The 21,422-nt window shown below is 47.1% G+C and overlaps 1 protein-coding gene across 4 annotated transcripts; it reads left to right on the top strand.

The window, feature by feature from the left end:
• Positions 1-3,666: 3,666 nt before the first annotated feature.
• ECSIT (ECSIT signaling integrator) lies at positions 3,667-21,386 on the top strand. Of its 4 annotated transcripts, none has more exons than XM_059696723.1 (9): positions 3,667-3,794; positions 4,383-4,522; positions 10,615-10,733; positions 15,136-15,553; positions 15,916-16,139; positions 20,055-20,112; positions 20,221-20,369; positions 20,523-20,628; positions 21,045-21,386. In XM_059696723.1, exons 3-9 carry the CDS (start codon positions 10,638-10,640, stop codon positions 21,293-21,295), a joined length of 1,302 nt encoding a protein of 433 aa, XP_059552706.1. In that variant the 5' UTR covers positions 3,667-3,794; positions 4,383-4,522; positions 10,615-10,637; the 3' UTR covers positions 21,296-21,386. The 4 variants fall into 4 exon arrangements, with proteins under 4 accessions (XP_059552706.1, XP_059552707.1, XP_059552705.1 ...); XM_059696722.1 differs by lacking the exon at positions 3,667-3,794 and adding an exon at positions 4,069-4,171 and having other exon boundaries at positions 4,383-4,557; XM_059696721.1 differs by lacking the exon at positions 3,667-3,794 and adding an exon at positions 4,070-4,171.
• The last annotated feature ends 36 nt before the right edge of the window (positions 21,387-21,422 follow it).

Here is a 21,422-nt window from a genome sequence, read left to right on the forward strand (position 1 = left end):
TGGCACCCACCATTCTATTTTGTTTGTGACTATTCTAGGGTCCTCATGTAAGTATAATCATACAGTATTTGTCCTTCTGTGATTGGCTTATTCACAAAATGATAGAATTTCCTTCCTTTCTAAGGCTGAATAACATTCCATTGTATGTACATACCACATGTTGTGTATTAGTTCATCTGTCAATGGACACTTGAGTTGCTTTCACAATTGTGAATCACGCTGCTGTGAATATGGTGGGTAACTATCTGATTGAGTCCCTGCTTTCAGTTTTTCTGGGTAAATACCCGGAAATGGAATTGCTGAATCATATGGTAGCTCTATTTCTATTTTTATTTTTTTGAGAAGCCACTATACTGTTTTAAACGGTGGCTGCACCATTTTACATTTTCACCAACAGTATACAAGAGTTTCACTTTCTTCACACCCTCGTTAGCACTTGTTAGGTTCTGTTTGTTTTTCATAATCGCCATCCTAATGGGTGTGAAGTATTTAAACAGGCTTTTAAAGTATATCATGCATACAGAAAAGTATACAAATTACAGATCAGTGAATCAATTATCACTTTTTAAAACTTTTAAGTTGCGATATTAAAGTAAAATGCACAACTATTAATAGATAGCTGAATGAATTTTTACATATATATGCACATGTAATTGCCACACAGCTCAAGCTATAAAACATTTACTTTTTAAAAACTATTCTAGCCGAAACCGGTTTGGCTCAGTGGATAGAGTGTCGGCCTGCGGACTGAAAGGTCCCAGGTTCGATTCCGGTCAAGGGCATGTACCTCGGTTGTGGGCACATCCCCAGTGGGAGATGTGCAGGAGGTGGCTGATCGATGTTTCTCTCCCATCGATGTTTCTAACTCTCTATCTCTCACTCCCTTCCTCTCTGTAAAAAATCAATAAAATATATATTTTTTTAAAAAGAGCAATACAGTAAGAAAGTACTTAAAAAAATAAAAACTCCTATTCTATTAATATCAACCATCTTGTTAATCACATGTAGCATTTTACATTTCTTTTCGAATATATTTTTACTGAGAGGAAGGGAGAGGAAGAGGGAGATAGAAACATCATTGATGAGAATCACTGATCAGCTGCTTCCTGCATATCCTGACAGGGGATGGAGCCCACAACCAGGGTATGTGCCCTGACCTGGAACTGAACTGTGACCTCCTGGTTCATAGGTCAAAGCTCGACCACTGAGCTACACCAGCTGGTCACATTTTACATGTTCACTTCATGAATTTGAAAACAAATTCTAAGCACTTGAAGAACTTAAATTTATTTTCCTGTTTCAAGTTAATTTTATACTTCCGTTTGGATCTAGCATAAAACCCGTATTTGTTTTAAAATATGTATAAATATTTGTTGAATTAATGAATGTATTTTGATGTTTTGTTTGAGAAGGCAGGATGACAGAAGACATAAATAAAATCCCTAAATTAATACACAGAACACAGAGAATCAAGCTCTACACAAAAGGGACTAAAAAATGTTATTAATTACAGAAAGTAATATGTTCAATGTTCAAAAGTAGATTAAGGTTAACAAGATGACAAACAGTTTTACCGTTGCACTTAAGTTTTTATAAGCTACAAATAGTTGTAAAATATTTCTATTGAACTTGGGTCTTTGTCTGCCCCACTAGAATGCCAGCTACCCAAGGTCAGGAATCTTTTTTTGCTCACTGCTGTTTCTCCAGGGTTAGAACAGTGACTGGTACAAAGGAGGCACTCAATAAATGGTTGCTGAGCCCTAGCTGGTTTTGCTCAGTGGATAGAGTGTCGGCCTGCGGACTGAAGGGTCCCAGGTTCAATTCTGGTCAAGGGCACATGCCCGGCTTGCAGGCTCGATCCCCAGTGGCGGCTGTGCAGGAGACAGTCAATCAATGATTCTCTCTCATCTTAGATGTTTCTATCTCTCTCTTCCTTTTCCTTCCTCTCTAAAACCAATAAGAAAATATATATTTTTTAAATGCTTGTTGAGTGAATATGAGCCTTCTGGTTGTGCGATGGGCACAGCCTCAGGCTCCTCTGCACAACCTCCACCACTTTGGGCCTGAGTCCAAGTCTGCAGCAGGGTTTAGGGGAGCTCTTCCACATCTCTTCAATCCCTTCCCACCGGCTCTGGGGCGTGAGGCTCCCCCACCTCACGCCCTGGACAGCGTGACACGGTACACCCATAGAATGTTGAGGATGTCCAGGTCCAGCAGAGCCAAAGCCAAAACCCCCCAAACTTTAAAACAGCGTCACAGTGATGCCAGCTGTACAACTACAACCATGGGCACACCACTCAGGAAGGCCACTAACAAGTTTCAGGGGCAGCTTGCTTACTCAGCAACCAATTTTGGAGAGGAGAGGGGGAGTCAGGGTGAGGGAGGAAAAGGAGAATTGCAGGAAGACGCTCACATGTCTCCAGACCCAAGCACCCAAAATTGGCAAAGGGCTGAGAGCAGACACAAACTGGCATAGAGGTCTTCAGGTAGCAGTGCAGCCTACCCTGGGACTGGGGAAAGATTGGGGGTGGGGGGGGGGGCAAAGGTAGGGTAATTAGTCAGGTGTGTGGAAGGCAGTCACATGAGGCCGTCACAAGGGACAGTTTCTAGGGTTTAAATATTGGGATGAGCATCAGGAACATTCATTCGTTCATACATTCATTCATTCATTTTGTAACTAACATTTATTGATCACCTACCAGGCCCAGTCCCCAATGCTAGCGACAATATATACAACAAACAAAATCTTCCTCTCCTCATGGAGCTAATATTAACAGCGCACAGGAGATGTTCAATACATGGTGGGGAGGGGGAGAGAGGTAGCGTCCCAGGGATCTGAGGGAGGTGATGAAAGCTAAAGAGAAACTGTATGTTAACCCAGGAACAAATGATGTCACCAGGTGCGGAGGGAGGTGGGCAGGGGATTGAGTGAATGTGACCCAGGACCCACCCAGCTGAACCCCATCTACCATGGAGCAGGTTACCAGAGGCATCAGCCACAGTCTGTGGGTCGAAGGGAGCATGGAGCCCACTGACCACCCCCACACTTCCGGACCGCCCTGTACAGGGTAGCTGGGGGCCTGGCATGGAGGGGTCAAGGCCCTGGGTCACCTTCTGCCCGGGGCTGGGGTGAGGAGAGAAAGCAGGCTGGCCCAGGAGGCTCCTTAGCTGTGCCATCCTTACTCAGAGAGTCTTCCCGGAGGGGCTCCTTACTCACCTGAAGTCCTTCAGCAGTGTCCACCCCCTTCCCCATGTTACCGGCTCCGTCCCCGCCCCCACAGGAGCTCAGAGGAGGGTGAGAGTGAAGTGGAGAATATCCACCTGGGCCCAGCTGACTCACGGAGTGAGGCTGACGTTTAGTCTCCACCGAGAGCAGGTGGTACCGCCCGAGGGCGCTGATGGCCAGCGAGAGGAGGATGGACAGGCACCAGGAGAGGGGGTGGGGTCTGAATGAGGGCAGAGGGGCTACCCCGCCCCCGCACTACCTGGAAGCCTAGGCGTGAGTGCAAGGCGCCCCGAGGCCGGCTCGAGGCTGTGGAGCGCGCGCTGGATGAGCGCCAGAAGCGGGCACAAGACGAAGTCTGGAGGCAGAACCGCGGGAGGGGGCACCACGGGGACCAGCAGGGAGCGTCATTGCTCTGTAGCCATGTCCCCGCCCCAGGTACCTCCTCTGTCCGACTGCCCAGCTCCTGCAGCCGTCGGGGTGGATGCCAGCTGCACCCTCTCTGCTGTCGCCATGCCCGGAGGCAAAGGAATGATCCCGGGATCATGAACCTGCCGCGCAGAAGGGAAAGGTACGAATCCAGGGACCCGGACACTGCATTTCTCACACTGGGAGGACGTCCACCTTTACTACTTCATTCCCACCTGGATCAACAGGCTCCCAGCCCAGGGACGACCCCGCCGCTCCTCCCCGGGCCATTCCCAACCCCCAGGTCCGGGATGCGGTTTGCCTGACACGGGGCGAGGGGCTGGCTCATTATGAGGCAGCGCCCATGCCGTCCTCGCTTTCTATTGGTGCTCCTCCCTTTGGGGCGGGACCTCTCTAAACCCGCGTTCTTGATAGGCTATCTCCCTGGCGGCCCGTGACCCGGAAGCTCTCTGGGCAACATGGCGGCGCCCAGCGGCCAGATGGCCGTGGCTCGGAGTCGGCGGCCGCCCGCGTTCGTAGGTAGGTTGTGGGTGGGGAGGCGAGCGCGAGCTGCGGGGCTCCGGAGCGGCCCGTTCTGGGCCGACGGCGCGGGAGGGCGGCGCCAGCGGGACCCGGCGGCTGGGCCAGGGCACCGTGACCTCTGCGAGGCGGGGCGGGCGGAGACGCGCCGGGGAAGGCCGCTCGCTCTCCGTGCGCTGCCTGCTCAGGTCTTGAATTTTCCGTTTTGCAGATGAGACAGCCGAGGCTCCGAGAGGGTGAGGTGTCTCCAGCGCGCACGCCGCAGGTGGGCCGCTCGGCCGGAACTCGAGCCCGCGTGCGCCTGTGTCTCCCAGCGACCCCGGGCCCCCGGCGGCCCGCCGCAGAGCTGCTGTAGGTACACCCCGCCGCGGGCTTCAGGCGTATAGGTTAGAGTTTGTGGAAACTTGGTTCTGTCCGTTCCGGTGGCCTTGTTAGGCACCTGCCGTAGACCAGGTGGTGTCCCGGGTGCTGGAGCCGCAGCAATGAGGAAGGCAGGACACATCCTCCATCTCCTGGGGAGCAGGGTTGTTTCCGATGCCAGTAGTTGCTAAAAATGCATTCACCGGGGTGCGCGGGGGCTTCGAACAGGGAGTGAGGCTGCTGTCGGGACAGGCCTTTCTTTCCTTAGAACATAGGCCTGAATGACCGCAGCGAGCTGTGGCCTGACCTGGGGGAAGAAATGTCCAAACAGAAGGAAAAGCAAGCGCGAAGGTTCTGAGACCAGGATACATTTACCTTGTCTAAGAAACAGTGTAGCTGGGGTTGTAAGAGTGGAGTTTGGAGGAGTGGTCCCTGGCAGATTTTATCATTACGTGTGATGTATCATTAATTTTAGGCAGAGAACACTGAAGTCAGTTCACGTTTTATTTTATTTACTTTTTATTTTTTTAATAGTTTTTATTGATTTTAGAGAGGAAGGGAGAGAAAGATATAGAAACATCAATGATGAGAGAGAATCATTGATCAGCTGCCTCCTGCTCGCCCCACACTGGGGATCGAGGCCACAACCCGGGCGTGTGCCCTGACCGGGAATGGAACTGTGACCTCCTGGTTCACAGGTCGATACTAGGCCACTGACCTACCCTGGCCAGGCTAGTTCACATTTTTTAAAGCTCCCTATGGTCAAGGTGGGGAGAACTGACTGGGGGCGCATAAGGGAAGACATGGGAGGCTGGGAGAGAGGTCGTGGGGGTGCTGGCCTGCAGATGGAGGGAAATGTATGCACTTGGGGTCGGTGTGGAAGTAGTCACCAGAATTACCTAAGGGATTAAATGGGGGCATGAAGGGTACAGTGGATTCAGCAGTGACTCCTAGGTTTTAGGCCTGAATGACTAGGAATTGGTGGTGTCATTGGCCAGGAATGGGGAGGAAACAAGTTTAAGCAGGGATATGAGTTTGGCGCAAATTAAGTTTGAGACAGCTGGGTATATGCCAGAGTGGCAGGAATGAAAGCTGGAGCTTAGGCGATAAACATTTGGATCCATCAGCACGTAGATCATCATTTCTCAGAATTTAACACACAAAGAAACCTGGACACTGGTTAAATGCAGATTCTGATTCAGTAGGTCTGGGTTAGGGCTGAGATTCTGCATTTCTAGTAAACTCCCAGATGATGATACCAATGCAGCTGATCCCTAAAACACACTTTGAGTGGCCAACGTGTATATTAGGTTCTTGCCCTGGCTGGTTTAGCTCAGTGGATAGAGCGTCGGCCTGAAGGGTCCTGGGTTCAATTCTGGTCAAGGGCATGTGCCCGGATTGTGGGCTCGATCCCCAGTGTGGGGCTTGCAGGAGGCAACCGATCAATGATTCTCTCTCATCATTGATGTTTCTATCTCTCTCTCCCTCTCCCTTCCTCTCTGAAATCAATAAAAATATATTTAATAAAATAAAATAATAAATTAGGGTCTTAATCTTAGCTGCGTGTGAGAGTCATTGGAATGTGCTAAAATGCTGGCGCCTAGGCCCTGCCTCTAGGTGTTCTGATTTAATCTATCTGGGCATGGGGATTTTTAAAAGCTTCCTAGATGACTCTAACGTGGACAAAGTTTGAGAACCATTAGAGCTACCTACAGGAATACAAAGACGCGGAGAGGAGCAAGCTGAATGACACCTCAGGGTAGTAGACAGACAAATCCGGAATGTGGGATTCTGCAGCCCGGTTACTCAAAGTGTGGTGTCCAGACCGGCAGCACCAGGCTCTCTGGGGAAGCTTGTTAGATAAGCAGCCGGAGTCTGGCTCCACCCCAGAGCTGCTGATTCAGGATCTGCCTTTAACAAGATCCCAGTGATTTGTCTGCCCAGTCACGTTTTCAGACATTGCAAACTTTAGAGAAGGAAGTGGGTCTTGCTGACTAAGTGAGAAACAGGCCTGGGTGCTAGGAAGAAAATCAGCAGTGTCAAGCAGGTGGGAGGAGGGTCTCACCAGTGCCACATGCTTCTGAGAAGTCATCACTGGCTTTGGTAAGTATAAACCATCAAGGGTGGGGTTAGTGGAGTGGGGGGCAGCGGCCAGGTTGGAATAAGTGGAGTATAGTATGTAGACACCTCTCAGGATAAAACATTTTTGTAAAGGGAGCAGAGATGTGAAACAGAGGCTGGAGGGAGACTTCAGGTCAAGATGGGAGATGCTAGAGAAAGTTTAATGCTGAGGATGATCTAATACTTCCCAGTTCATTTTATGGGGCCAGCATTGCCTGATACCAAACCAAACAAGCACGAAAAGAAAACTACAGACCAGTATTTTTTATGAATATGGACACAAAAATCCTCAACAGAATACTAACAAACCAAATTTTGGTAACATATAAAAAGAATTATATATGGAATTTATCCCAGAAATGCAAGGTTAATTTAAAATCTGAAAATCAGTTAATGTATAAAAGACAAAAGTCACACGATTATTTTAATAGATGCAACAAAAAGCATTTGACAAAATCCAATACCCTTTCTGATAATAACATTCAATATTTCCTCAACCTGATAGAGGACATCTATGAAAAACCCACAGCTCACATTGATGAGAGACTGGATGCTTTTCCCCTGAAATCAAGAGAAGCACATGGAAGCGGCTCTTGGCACTTCTATTCAACATTGTACTGAAGGTTCCAGCAAGGGCACTTGGGCAGGAAAAGGAAATAAAAGACATCCAGATTAGAAAGAAAGAAGTAAATCTATTTCTATTTTCAGAAGACATGATATTGTATATAGAAAATCCTAAGGAATCCAATAGAAAGCTATTAGAGCTAATAAGTGAGTTGTGCAAAGTTGCAGTATACAAGATCAAAGTAAAAGTAAATTTTATTTCCCCCTAGTTGGTTTTGCCTAGTATACAGAGCATCAGCCCTTGGAGTGAAGAGTCTCAGGTTTGATTCCGATCAAGGGCACGAACCACAGTTGCAGGCTTGATACCAGGCTCTGGTCTGGGAGCATGCAGGAGGCAACCATTCCATGTATCTCTCACATAGATATTTCTCTCTCTCTCTCCCCCTCCCTTCCACTCTCTAAAAATCAATGGTAAAAAATATCCTCGGGTGAGGATTAACAAAAATAAATAAATTCTATTTCTATATATTAGCAATGAACAGTACAGAAACAAAATTAAGCCCAGCCGGTGTGACTTAGAAGTTGAGTGGTGACCTGTGAACCAAGAGGTCACTGGTTCCATTCCAGTCAGGGCCCATGCCCAGGTTTGATCCCCAGTAGGGGGTGTGCAGGAGGCAGCTGATGTGTCACTCTCGCATCCATGTTTTCTAAAAATAAAAAAATACATATTTTAAAAAATGAATGAAATACAAATAAATTTAACAAAAGAAATAAAAGACTGAAAACTATAAAACATTGTTGAAATTAAAGATCTAAATAAATGGTGATAATAAATAAATAAATAAATGGAGACATAGCCCATGTGTGTGGATCAGGAGACTTCACATTATTATTCAGATACAATAGTCCCCAAATCAATCTACAGAGTCAGTACATCCCTATCAGAATCCCTCTGCTTTTTACAGAAATTGGCAGCTGATTCTAAAACCAGGAATAGCCAAAACAATCTTATAAAAGAAGGACAAAGTTGGACTTACAGTTCCTGAGTTAGAAAACAATAATAATCAAAACTGTGTAGTACTGGTATACGGTTCAACATGGATCAATGGAATAGAATTGAGAGCCCAGAAATAAACCCTTACCTTTATGGTCAATTGATTTTCACCAAGAGTGCTAAGACAATAAACTGAAGAAAAAATAGTCTCTTCAACAAACAGGCCTAGGACAACTGGGTATCCACATGGAGTGAACCCTTTTGTCACACAATACACACAAATTCAAAGTGGATCATAGACCTACATGTAAGATCTAAAAGTCTTAGAAGAAAGAGAGAGGTAAATCTTTATAACCTTGGGCTTGGCATGTTATTTTAGATACAACATCAAAAGCAGAGCTATAAAAGAAAAGCATTAATTGGACTTTATCACAGTTTAAAACTTGTGCTGCAATGATAACAAGTGCAAAGAAAACCCAAAGAATAGGAGAAATTATTTTTAAATCATAAGGGTCCGTTATCCAGGATATTTAAAGAACTCTTACAACTCAATAATGAAAAAGAGAACCCTTTTTTTAAAAAAATATATTTTATTGATTTTTTACAGAGAGGAAGGGAGAGAGATAGAGAATTAGAAACATCGATGAGAGAGAAACATTGATCAGCTGCCTCCTGCACACTCCCTACTGGAGATGTGCCCGCAACCAAGGTACATGCCCTTGACCGGAATCGAACCCGGGACCTTTCAGTCCGCAGGCCGACGCTCTATCCACTGAGCCAAACCGGTTACGGTGAGAACCCATTTTTTAAAAATGGACAAAGCATTTAAATAGACATTTCTCCAACGAAGATACACAATGGCCAATAAGCACATGAAAAGATGCTCAACATCATTAATCATTAGGGAAATGCAAATCCAAACCCCAAGGAGCTACCACTTCACACTCACCAGGATGTCTAGTCCAAAAGACAGACAGTGTTGGCAAGGACGTGAAGACATTGGGACCCTTACACAGTGCTGGTGGGAATGTAAAATGGAGCTACTTTGGAAAAGTTTCAGGGGCTCCTCAAAATGTTAAATAGAGTTACCATATATCCCAGCAATATGACTTCTAAGTGTAGACCCAAGAGAAGTGTAAACACATATTCACACGAAAGCTTCTACATGGGTGTTCATAGCAGCATTAGTTATAGTAAAAGAGTGGGACCCACCCAAATGTCCATCCGTTGATGAAGGGATAAATAAAACATCTAGACAATGGAAATTTTTTGGTAACTAAAAGGGATGAAGTCGGATACATGTTACAACATGGATAAACCTTGGACACATGCTAAATGAAAGGTGCTAGCCACAAAAGAACACATATATCGTATGATTCCATTTATATGACATGCCCAGAGTAGGCAAATTTATAGAGATGGTAGATTATTGGTTGTCTAGGGTTGAGGATGAAAGGAAATCAAAGTGATAGTTAATGTTTTTGTTTTCATTAGGTTTTGTTTTCAGGGTGACAAAAATGTTCTAAAATTACAGTGCTGGTTGCACAACTCTGAATAAACTAAAAAAAATAATAAAATAAAATAAAAAAAAAGATGCCGAACTGGTTTGGCTCAGTGGATAGAGCGTCGGCCTGCGGACTAAAAGGTCCCAGGTTCGATTCCGGTCAAGGGCATGTACCTCGGTTGCAGGCACATCCCTACTGGGGGGCGTGCAGGAGGCAGCTGATCGATGTTTCTCTCATCGATGTTTCTAACTCTCTATCCCTCTCTCTTCTCTGTAAAAAATCAATAAAATATATTTTTTTAAAAAAGATTGAACTTTATACTTTTTTAAAAATTAAAACTTTACTGTTGAAAGTTTTACATATGTTCCCCTTTTCCCCCCGGAACTTTATATTTTAAAAGGGTGGACTGTATGGTATGTGACTAAAGTTAAGAAATGACCTCATAGGGCCTTTCCCTGATGGCTCAGTTGGTTTAAGCACTGTCCAGTACACCAAAGGTTGTGGGTTCGATTCTGAGCAGGGCACATACCTAGATTGCAGGTTCGATCCCCAGTTGGGACATGTACAAGAGGCAACCGATCAATGTTTCTCCTACATCAATGTTTTTCTCCCTCTCTAAAATCAATAAAAACATATCCTCTGAAGAGGATTAAAAAAAATAAAATTAATAAAAAAGATCTGGGAGGGAGGGTGGGGAACCATTGCAGCAAATTTCTCTAGATAGTGAAGCAAGGACCCTTGATTGTAACAGTCATTTAAGCTCCATCCTGTGGATGAGGAAGCAGTGGGGCTGGTGAGTCAGCTATGCAGTCTGGAATGTGGCCTCTGCCAAGAGTGAGGTCTCATCTCCATTAGCAGGTGGGGTGCCAAGCTGATGCTGTCTCTTCTCCCTTGTCCAGGTGGCTGTCCAACCAGCAGAGGCATGAGCTGGGCCCAAGCCATCATGCTGGCTCGGGGCCTCTCTCGGGGCTGGAGAGGCATCTGTGGTGCTGCCTTCACAGGAGCCCCCTTCTCTCAGGTAACTGCCAACCAAGCAGTCATCAGGGTGGAGGGAGGGAGGGAGGGAGGCAGGCAGGCCTAGGATTTGCTCTCAAGCCCTTCAGAATCCACCCAATGAAGCCACCTGGGGGGGGGGGGGGCGGGGCGGGAGGGTGTGTGTGTGTGTGTGTGTGTGTGTGTCTGGGCTGGCCTGTCTGCTCTGAGGGCCAATTGAATGTTTCTTATTTATTTTAAAAAGTGCTGGTGCCCACAGGTATGAGGGGGAATTTGAAAATAAGGATGTATGAGCCAACCAGATTTGAGTGGTGACTCTGGATACCTCCTACATCCACCTATAAAGATGTGGGCAGAAAATTGAACTTCCATCCCTTATCCAAAGTGATGACCCAAGGCAGTCAATGGCCATAGACTGAAACAACAATGGTGATGGTGGTGATACTGTTAAAAGCTCTGTTACTGAGCCCTTTCTCTGTGCCAGGCCCTTTGCTATGCATTTAATTTAGATGATTTCCTTTGCGGTTACACTTCTTTGGGTATTCTAGAGCTTCCTTTTCGATTTTTTCCTTATGCACATACCACTTGTAGTATTATTTTCCTGCACTTTCACTTTAAATGAATGTCTGTTTATTTGTTTTACATCACCTTATGTAAGCAAGACTTCAGGATGGCTGTGGGGGCAGCAGAGAAGAGACTCCAGGCCCAGCTCTGCTGCTCGGCAGCTGTGTGACAGCAGGCTTCCCACTTCCCCCCACTGGGCCTCAGTTTCTTCATCTGTAAAAGGGTGCAGCCAGTACTCAACAATGCCTGGAACATAAGAATTCTCAGTAAACATTCAGTTCAAATAAAAATAAGAAATTTGTTGTTTATCATCTAAAGCAGGGTTCAGCACAATTTTTTGTAAAGGGTGATAAATATTTTTGGCTTTGCAGGACACAGAAGCTTCATCACAGCTATTCAACTCTGTCACAAGCCAGACGTAATGAATGAGCATGGCTGTGTTCCAATAAAACTTTACTGACAAATGTAGGCAGCTGTCCACTGTTGAATCCCTGTAAATTATTCTTTATTTCAGTTAATGTATGCTTAATTTCTGACTGGTCCTTTTCCATGTCTTTGACATTCTCACTAAGATCCTTGAAAGTTTCACCAAGTCCCTTGAAGGTTTCATGAAGATCCTTGAGTAACCTTATAACCATGGTTTTGAACCAGTAGTTTGCTTTCTTCCATTTCTTTCATTTGTGACATGTTTCTTTGTCTCTCATTTTGGAGAGCTGCTATGTCTCCTGGAGTTGGTAGAATGGCCTTGTGTAGTGGGTGTCCTATAGGACCCAGTGGCTTAGCCTCCCCAGTGACCTGATCTGGTCATCTAGGTGTGCCCGTGTGGGCTGTGTGTATAGCCTTGTTGTAGTTGAGCCTTGATTCCTGTTGGCATCACTGGGAGGAGTTGACCTCCAGGCCAATTGGCTGTGGGGACCAGCTGCGACTTCAGTGGGAGAGCTGCTGTGCAGGAGACACCCCTGTGGAGCAGGACTTGCTTCAGTGGGGCTTTGGTGCTCCCTGAGTCTGCCCCTGGAGTGTGTCGCTTATGGATGTGTAGAGTTGTAATCTGTATGGTCAGAGCTGTCTACTGGGTGCACTGGCTTTGGGGCCTCCCAGGAGGTCAGCCACTGCCTGGGGCCACCTGGCAGGAGCTAGAGAGAGATCTGCAGATTCCTCCTATTTGTTTTGGGTTTACAAGAGCCCAGGCAAGGCCCAGCTGTGAAGCAAGGCAGACTGGTGCTGGTGCTGAGGCTTGGGCCTTTTATTGATAGGTATGGGGCACTCTGACACCAGCTGTGGCTTGTTTGAGATATTTCAGCAGAGTTTAAGCTTGAGCCAGGACAGGCCATTCATGTGGAAAAGCTGCTGCCAACGGCTTGGGTAGGGCTGCCAATTGGATGGGGCCAGGTCCCAGGGAATCATCAGGGTGAAGCAAACAGTGTTGGGGACTCAGATATGGTTACCAGTCAGCCCTGGGACGGGGGAGGTCTTGGCATAGGAATAATGACCCCTGTGAGCACCTCCGTCTGATAGAAGATGCCAGACAATCCAGTTCCTCCCCATATATATCTGGGTCCCCCAAAGCCTCCTGGCACTGGAGCTCAGAGGTATCGAGTCCAAGTAAGTTCATGCCCGGCCCTTTAAGAGGGACATCTGGGTCTCTGGCAGCCTCCGTGTCCCTCAGCCACAATCCCTGCTGGTTTTTACAGCTCAAAGTTACAGGGACTTCTCTCCCGAGCTCTGGGACCCTGAGTCGGGGGGTGTGGTGTTGAGCAGGGACCCTTTGCTCCTCACCGCGGCCTCTGCAGGGATGATCTCCCTCTGGATTAAAAAAAAGCCACATGTGGGTGTTGGACCAGCCCATTCCACACCTCCACCCCTCCTACCAGTCTCAACGTGCTTTCTTCTTTACTCTCTAGTTGTAGGACTTCCATTCAACCAGCTTTAAGGCGGTTCTGAATGATGGTTCTGTATTTTAGTTGTAATTTTGATGTGGTTGTGGGAGGCAGTGAGTACCAGCATTTACCTTTGCCGCCATCTTGGTTCCTCCCAAAATTCTAAAAGTTCTGAGGCTGCATCACGACAAGGGTCTGTCTTCCTGTCTGGCCACCACTTAGCTCTAGAGCAGCGGTTCTCAACCTGTGGGTCGCGACCCCTTGGGGGGTCGAACGACCCTTTCACAGGGGTCGCCTAAGACCATCGGAAAACACATATATAATTACATATTGTTTTTGTGATTAATCACTATGCTTTAATTATGTTCAATTTGTAACAATGAAAATACATCCTGCATATCAGATATTTACATGACGATTCATAACAGTAGCAAAATTACAATTATGAAGTAGCAACAAAAATAATTTTATGGTTGGGGGTCACCACAACATGAGGAACTGTATTAAAGGGTAGCGGCATCAGGAAGGTTGAGAACCACTGCTCTAGGGGCAAGAGATTTCACGTGTTTATTATATTTCCTCCCAAACATATTTCATAGATGCAAAGTATGTATATCCATTTAGTTACTTCTCATTACTCACAGTATTATGGTCTATAAAATTGCTGCATACATTGAATTAGCGATTACTAAAACTTTGCTCCCAGGTGAAGTATGAGGTAGGGTTCCTGTGAGCCTCTTGTCACATTTTCCTCAACCAATCATTACGTAACCTTATTGTATGCATATTTCTGTTTAAAGGGACCTTATTTAATATATATTGTTGATTAATTAACATTGAACTCACAATCAACAGCACTATAACTTATGCCTAAATGAAGCTTATCTACCACATGTGTTTTTTCTGTAAGCAACAGCAAAGCCTTCTTGTATGTAGGAGCGCTAAGCAGCACTCTGTGCCACGTTTGGGGACCATTTTCAGTAGCAAAATCACCAACAAAAAGATGTGAGAAACATGCACTAAGTAAGCCTCTGAAAGGACTCGTGACAGTGTGAGAGCCAAGACAAGAAGGCAGAGCATCATCTTGTTCAACCTCAGCCACATGTGTCCACGAAAGACCAGGAAAGTGCCGTGAGGGAGTACTGACTTGGGGATTACACATCAATTTTAGCAAGTAGGCAAATTCGGAAATATGGAATCCACAAATAATGATGATCTACTGTATGTAAGTTTGGGGATTTTTTTAAATATATATTTTTATTGATTTTAGAGAGGAAGGGAGAGGGATAGAGAGATAGAAACATCAATGATGAGAGAGAATCATTGATAGGCTGCATCCTGCATGTCCCCTACTGGGGATCAAGCCCGCAACCCAGGCATGTGCCCTTGGCCAGAATGGAACCTGGGACCCTTCAGTCCGCAGGCCAACGCTCTATCTTAGCCAAACTGGCTAGGGCAGGGATTCTTTTTTTTTTTTTTTTAATGCATATGGGAACCTACTCTAAAACAGTTTCATACTCTGCTTTTTTTAATTTAATGATATACCTTGAAGATCACCCAAGTCACACAAGACCTCCTCAGTGTGTCTTAGAGCAGCAGATGTGCTTCTTGTCCAAGTTCATAGCCATTTGCTTTAACATTTCCTTGCTGTTGCACACTGGGGCCATTTCCACTGACATGGCGGACGCACAGTCATGTGGTGCAGGTGTGTTTAGAGATGTCAGATTTAAACAGCAGGTGCAGGATTGCTGTGACAGAAGGGGTGTGTTTGTCCTCGTGAATACTGTCAAATTGTCTCCGAGGAGGTTTTCCCATTGTGTTCTCATAGTCTGTGATGGTGGTTGATCTTGGATTTGGAACCACAGCTTACCTCCTCAGAAGCTTTTAGGGATGCCCACTGGCATCTTCCCCAGGAAAGAGCAAGCCTGGCATTCCCCAAGGGGCACTGGGAGGTAGCAGATTCCAGCAGTGGTTCTCTGTCCCCAGGTACCCTCCCAGGTCCCTCGAGGCCTCCACTGCAGTGTAGCCACCCACAGCTCTGACTCATCTCTGGTCCCGAGGCCACCTGAGCCCCTGCGGCAGCCTGCCAAGCCCCTGTCACCCCACGAAGAGCTGTTTAGGCCGGCGCCAGATGGGGCCCGGGACAAAGCCAGCTTTGTGCGAGCTGTGCAGAACTTTGGGCAGCACAACGTGCACAAGCGGGGCCACGTCGACTTCATCTACCTTGCCCTGCGCAAGATGCGGGACTACGGCGTTGAAAAGGACCTGGCTGTCTACAACCTGCTGCTTGACGTCTTCCCCAAGGAGGTCTTCCGGCCTCGCAACGTCTTCCAGAAAATCTTCGTCCACTACCCACGGCAGCAGGAGTGCGGGCTTGCTGTCCTGGAGCAGATGGAGAACCACGGTGAGGCCAACAGGCCCAGGGTGGGGGAGTGGCTGCCTCCCGCTGCTGGGTGTGGGCCCCTACATCCCTCTGTGGCTCTGATGTGTGTCCTGTCTGCCTGCCTGCTCCCCTCTCCCGTCTCTCTCAAATCTCTCTTTGGCTCTCATCCCTTTCCTCTCTCCCTCTGACTTTTCCTTTAAATTCTCTCGGATTCTGTCCTCTGGCATCAATTCCCTGACGTCTATTCTCCCTATTTCTTGCTCTTTCCATCTGGTCCTTGCCATAATTTCCTCTTGGTCCCGGGCTCCTCCACTGGCCTCTGTCTCCCATGTCTCCCCTCTCTGCCCTCTCCCTGAGGCTCTGCTGCCATCCACCTGGCACAGGGGTGATGCCCAACAAGGAGACCGAGTTCCTGCTGATTCAGATATTTGGGCGCAAAAGCTACCCCATGCTCAAGTTCGTGCGCATGAAGCTGTGGTTCTCCCGCTTCAAGAACATCAACCCCTTCCCTGTGCCCCGGGACCTGCCCAAGGACCCTGTGGACCTGGCCATGTTGGGCCTGCGACACATAGAGCCTGACCTCAGCGCCAGGGTCACCGTCTACCAGGTATTCACCCCTGTCCATTCCACCCTGGGCTGGGCTCCCCCTTTACTCACTCCTTACCGCAGCTTGACTCTGACCTCTGCTCCTCCTCCCCTCCCCACATGCACTATAATCCAGGCCTTCCTTTCTGTTCCTTGAGCAACCTGCCTGTTCCCTCCTTGGGTCTGTACACTTTACACTCGCTGTTTGCTCGGTCAGGAACACTCTTCCCTGGGGACTTCACATTCTTCCCGTCTCAACAGCACCGTCTCTTCCTCGGGGTCCCCTTCCTGACCACCGTGTCGTACTGAGTTTGGCTGCTCAATCGCTGACTCAGTTTCCCCTGTGTCTCCCAAGGTCCAGCCCAGGGTCTGTCACAAAGCTCAGCAGTTGTTTGTTGAATGACTGAATGAAATATTCTATATCCCCACCCATGTCCCGAGGGCCCCACTCATGCTAGGTCACATGGGACCCAAAGAGAGCCCCTCACAGCATTGGTCTGGTCATGGAGGCCAACCCTGGATAACAGCTTCCCTCAGAGCCACTGGTTCTAAGATAGAGAAACCCTGGGGGCCATGGTAGCCCAGAAGGGGCAGGGAACCAGGAGGGCTTCTTGGAGGAGGTGAAGGTGAGCTTGGCTTAGGCAGGACAGGAGAGGCGAGAGTATTCCAGGCAGAGGGAGCAGCATGGGGCAGGCTTTAAGGTCAGGGAGATGCTGAAAGGTCTTCCTTTGGTGCAGAGGCTCTGGGTTGGGGAGAAGAGGCCAGGAGGACGATGGGTTAAAGAGCTTGTTTTTGAACCTGTTGGTGAGGAGAGAGCCTGGAGGAGGGATGGTGTGGATGTCATGTTTCTGGAAGGAGTTGCAATTTCAAAAGTGCCCTCTAGTAGCCATGTGGATGGAATTGGGTAGTGGGGGGAGAAGACAAAGGGAGTAGGATAGTGGGTGATGCAGCATCCAAGTGAGAGAGGACAGAGGTAGTTTTTAACTCGTTTCTTAATTTTTTAAACAGCCAAACAGTAAACAAGAACACAGTGAAGAGATCCCTCCTTTCCTGCTCTTTAGCCCGTCTCCCCCAGAGGAATTAACTTCCATGCCCCTTCCAGAGAGATCCTGTGTGTTTGCAAGCAGATATATCTTTTTGCATAAACTGTGTACATAAATATCCCATTTCCCCCTGCCTCATTATGAAAAATACATACAGAAAGGTGGAAAGCATGATAAAATCACTGACACTACCCAGATTTAGAATGGAAACAATCCAAGTATCCATTAAGAGCAAATTGTGCATGCAGACTGTGGCACCTCAGTCAAAGATTTGGGAAAAAGGCAAAATGAAAGGATGAAGCATGCACAGTGGTATAGTCAGCTATCTTCAGTGAGAGAGGGGATATGAAAGTGCATATACCTATTTGCCCATTTTCACAAAGATAAGTCAGAAATGGGTAGAAATGATCATCTCTGGGCAGGCGAGGAGATGGGGTAGAGAGAACTGGAATGGAAGAGAGACGTGGATCTATTTAATATGGATTGGCTTTTTACCTATGCAAATGTGTAAAAATAAAATTTAAAAAGGGGGGAAAACTACCAAAATTTGAAACAAAAATGGATATAGCTAAATATCTAATTGATAGCATAACTTAAGAAGAGAAAAAAAATCTTCTCAGTCACTGTCATCTGACTGTCCATCTTTAGTGGCATGTATTCTAAGAAACAAGATCAGCAGAGAAATCCTGAACTTGATCCCATAGCATTATGGTAGTAGTGTCAAAACTATTTATGTAAAAAAACAAAACACACTATATATTGATGGGCAAGTCAAATAAGTGCATGTATTACTGCTGATAGGAACCAAGATTTTTAGCATGAGAGAAAAAGATATATAATCAAATGTTATTTTTAAAAAACTCCATGGTGTTAAATTTTGAAAACTTTTTTTTATTGATTTTAGAGGAAGGGAGGGAAAAAGAGAGAGAAACATCTATTTGCTGTTCCACTTATTTATGCATTCATTGGTTGAGTCTTATATATGCTCGCACCGAGAATCAAACCCCCTTACCTTGGCGTATTGAGACAGCTCTAACTAACTGAGCTACCTGGCCAGGCATGATGTTAAATTTAAAATGAAAAATCAGTATAAATACAGTCAAACCTTGTTTCTTGTATGTCTCCCATCTTGAACAATTTGATTCTCAATCTAGTTGTTCATAGAATAAAAGTCTCGATTTTTGAACGAAACTTCGAACCAAACTTTGGTTTTTGACCTGACAGTCCCTTCATGCTATTACCTCATCATGACAAAAAGCATCTCTTGGCAACAAACAAAGGAGAGAATGCAACAATTTTAGCACAATTTCAAAACATAAGAGGCCATCAAGAGAGCTAATGTTGCTAAGGGTGCGAAAGAAACAAGGATCACAGGCAACTGAAGAGATAGGAAAACTTGATTTGGATAACCAAAAAGCAATTAGCCAGTCACCGCACTTCAGAGGCCGTGATGTATGAACAAGCAAAGATGCTGCATGCTGACTACTTAAAAGACACCCCTGGAACACGTGCTGAAAGTGACTCCTTTAAACCTAGTAGGGAGTGGTTCGATAAGTTTAAGAAAAGTAGTGTTTATTTATAGATTAAACAGTACGTTAGACATGTACTGTATACAAGAAAGGTTAAAACGGAATCATTTAGGGGTCTGGAACAGATTAATTCAATTTTCAAACAACAGCTTCTCAAACAGCCTTCTGGAATGAATTCAGTTCTAGAACCAAGGTCCCACTGTATGTTGTCCAGTAAGAGGGCCCAAGAGTAAAACATTTACTTTTTCCACCCCCAAAAAACACTTTTAAAAGCATTTCTCCTGCCCAGGAGTATAGCTCAGTTGGTTGAGCATCGACCCATGCACCAAGAGGTTGCTGGTTCAGTTTCCAGTCAGGGCACATATCTGATTTGCAGGCTCAGTTCCCAGGCAGCCAATGTTTCTCTCCCCGACTCCCTCTAAAACTAAAAACTAAAAATAAATAAAATAAACTTTAAAAAAATTTCTCCTAAAGGGGGTCAAATATATGGTGACAAAAGATTGGACTTTGGGTAGTAAACAGATGATGTATCACAGAATTGTACACTTGAAACCTATATAATTTTATCAATGTCACTCGATAAATAAAATAAAAAAAGAAAGTGTTTCTCCAGTGGCAGAGCATTACACACTTTCTGCATCTTGCCTTTTGCCCATTTCACTTAATAATACGCTCGGTGGTTCTATGTTTGTGCCCACGGATCCAATGAGTTTTTAACCTGAAAGGATGGATGATGTGTGCCAACAGTTGTCTCTTCTCAGATACTTTAGTCAAAGCATATGTGCCCTTTTTTTGGTTTGTTTATCGTCACCTGAGGATATTTTTCCATTGATATTTTAAAGTGAAAGAGGGGGGAAAGACAGAGAGAAACATTGATGTCAGAGACACACATTGATTGGTTGCCTCCTGCACACTCCTGACCAGGGCCTCGGCTGGGGAGGAGTTTGCAACCAAGGTACGTGCCCTTGACCAGAATCGAACCGGGACCCTTAGGAAGGCAGGCTAATGCTCAATCCACTGAGCCAAACCAGTTAGGGCTGCTCTTGGCATTTTAGAACCATCTGAAGTGAGTGCTGTTATTACCCCAATTTGAATGGGAGAAACTAAGGCACAGGTACAGCAAGTTGGCCATGGTCACAGCCCGTGGCAGAGCCCAGATTTTAATGCAGGTGGGTGGCCTCCAGGGTTCCGGCTGTGTGAGCATCTGAAATGTTAGTGGCTGAATTGGATACAAGTGAGGAGGGGTTAGGCTTGAGTGAGATGTAGGAGGCCCAGAATTCACTGGGGACTCCCCTTCCCCATTTCTCCCCCGTTCCTCTGTAGGGGCTGGAGCCCAAAAGCTTCCACTCCTATTCTTTTTTGCAGACGGCTTCATCCAAAGACTCCACAGGTACAGCAGATCCCTCCGAGCAGCATATTGTAGGTAAGGCCCTGCGTGTCGAGCAGCTGGGTTCTCACTGGGCCTGCGGGGGGGCTCCCTGGGCCTTTGGACTCAGCCAAGGCCCCTTGGGTATGCGTGTTGCCACACCAGGTATCCAGAGTCCCGATCAGCAGGCTGCCCTGGCCCGCCACAACCCCGCCCGGCCTATCTTCGTCGAGGGCCCCTTCTCCCTGTGGCTTCGCGACAAATGTGTCTACTACCACATCCTCAGGGCAGACTTGGTGCCCCCTGAGGAGAGGGTAAGGGCCCAGATGGTGAGGGTAAGGGCCCTGAGGGCTAGTGAGGGCTCACAGATTGGGGTGGGAGTGACAGTTTCTGCTGATGGTAGGGGGAAGGCTGCAAGATCCTGAGCCTCTGACTCTGTCTGTACCCCCCGCCCCTTCCTGGGGTAGGAAGTAGAGGAGATTCCAGAGGAATGGAACCTCTACTACCCAATACAGCTGGACTTGAAGTATGGGAGAGGCGGCTGGGATGACTACGAGTTTGACATCGATGAAGGTAAAAACTGGGATGAGCAGGACTCCAGATACAGCATGGGATGAGGTGTGGCCTATGGGGTTGAGGCAGACCTAGCAGGTGCCCAAATACACACACACCTGAGGGGCTCCGGGCCTGTCATTTCTCCATCATGGTTACCCAGTGTGACCAGGGCAGGGCCAGAGGGGCAACAGGCAAGTTATATTCTGGGGAGGAGCAGGTGGGAAGCGGGAGGACTTTCTGGTGGAATCTTGAAGAACCAGGAGGCATCACACAGGTGAAGCATGGGATGGGCGGTTGAGGCAGAGCGCATGTCCTGTGCGGAGACTTGGATAAACAGAATACCAACAGGGAGCTTCCAGTCCCTGCCCTTGGCCTGGAAGGGGTGTGGGCTACAGTCCCCCCTGCACAAACTGAGGGCCCGTCTCTCCCAACAGTGGAAGAAGGCCCTGTCTTCGCCATGTGTATGGCAGGTGCCCATGACCAGGCTACACTGGCCAAGTGGATCCAGGGCCTGCAGGAGACCAACCCCGCCCTGGCCCAGATCCCCGTGATCTTCCGCCTGACAGGGTCCACTGGGGAGCTCCTGGCGTCCTCCCCAGGACTGGAGGAGCCCTCCCCGCTACCACCCCAAGAGCAGGAAGAAGAGGAAGACCATACGCAGCGACAGCAGCAGGGCCAGAGCTGAGGCCTGAGCGGGCTCCGGGGCACGGGCCTGGACTGGTGTGGAAGCATGAGATGACCTTTGAATGTACAGCAAATAAAAGTTTCCTGGTTGAGGGCTGCCTTCCCTCCTATCCGGCGGTGGGGCATCC

Source organism: Myotis daubentonii, chromosome 5 (genome assembly GCF_963259705.1).
Source record: "Myotis daubentonii chromosome 5, mMyoDau2.1, whole genome shotgun sequence".
Lineage (NCBI taxonomy): Eukaryota > Metazoa > Chordata > Mammalia > Chiroptera > Vespertilionidae > Myotis > Myotis daubentonii.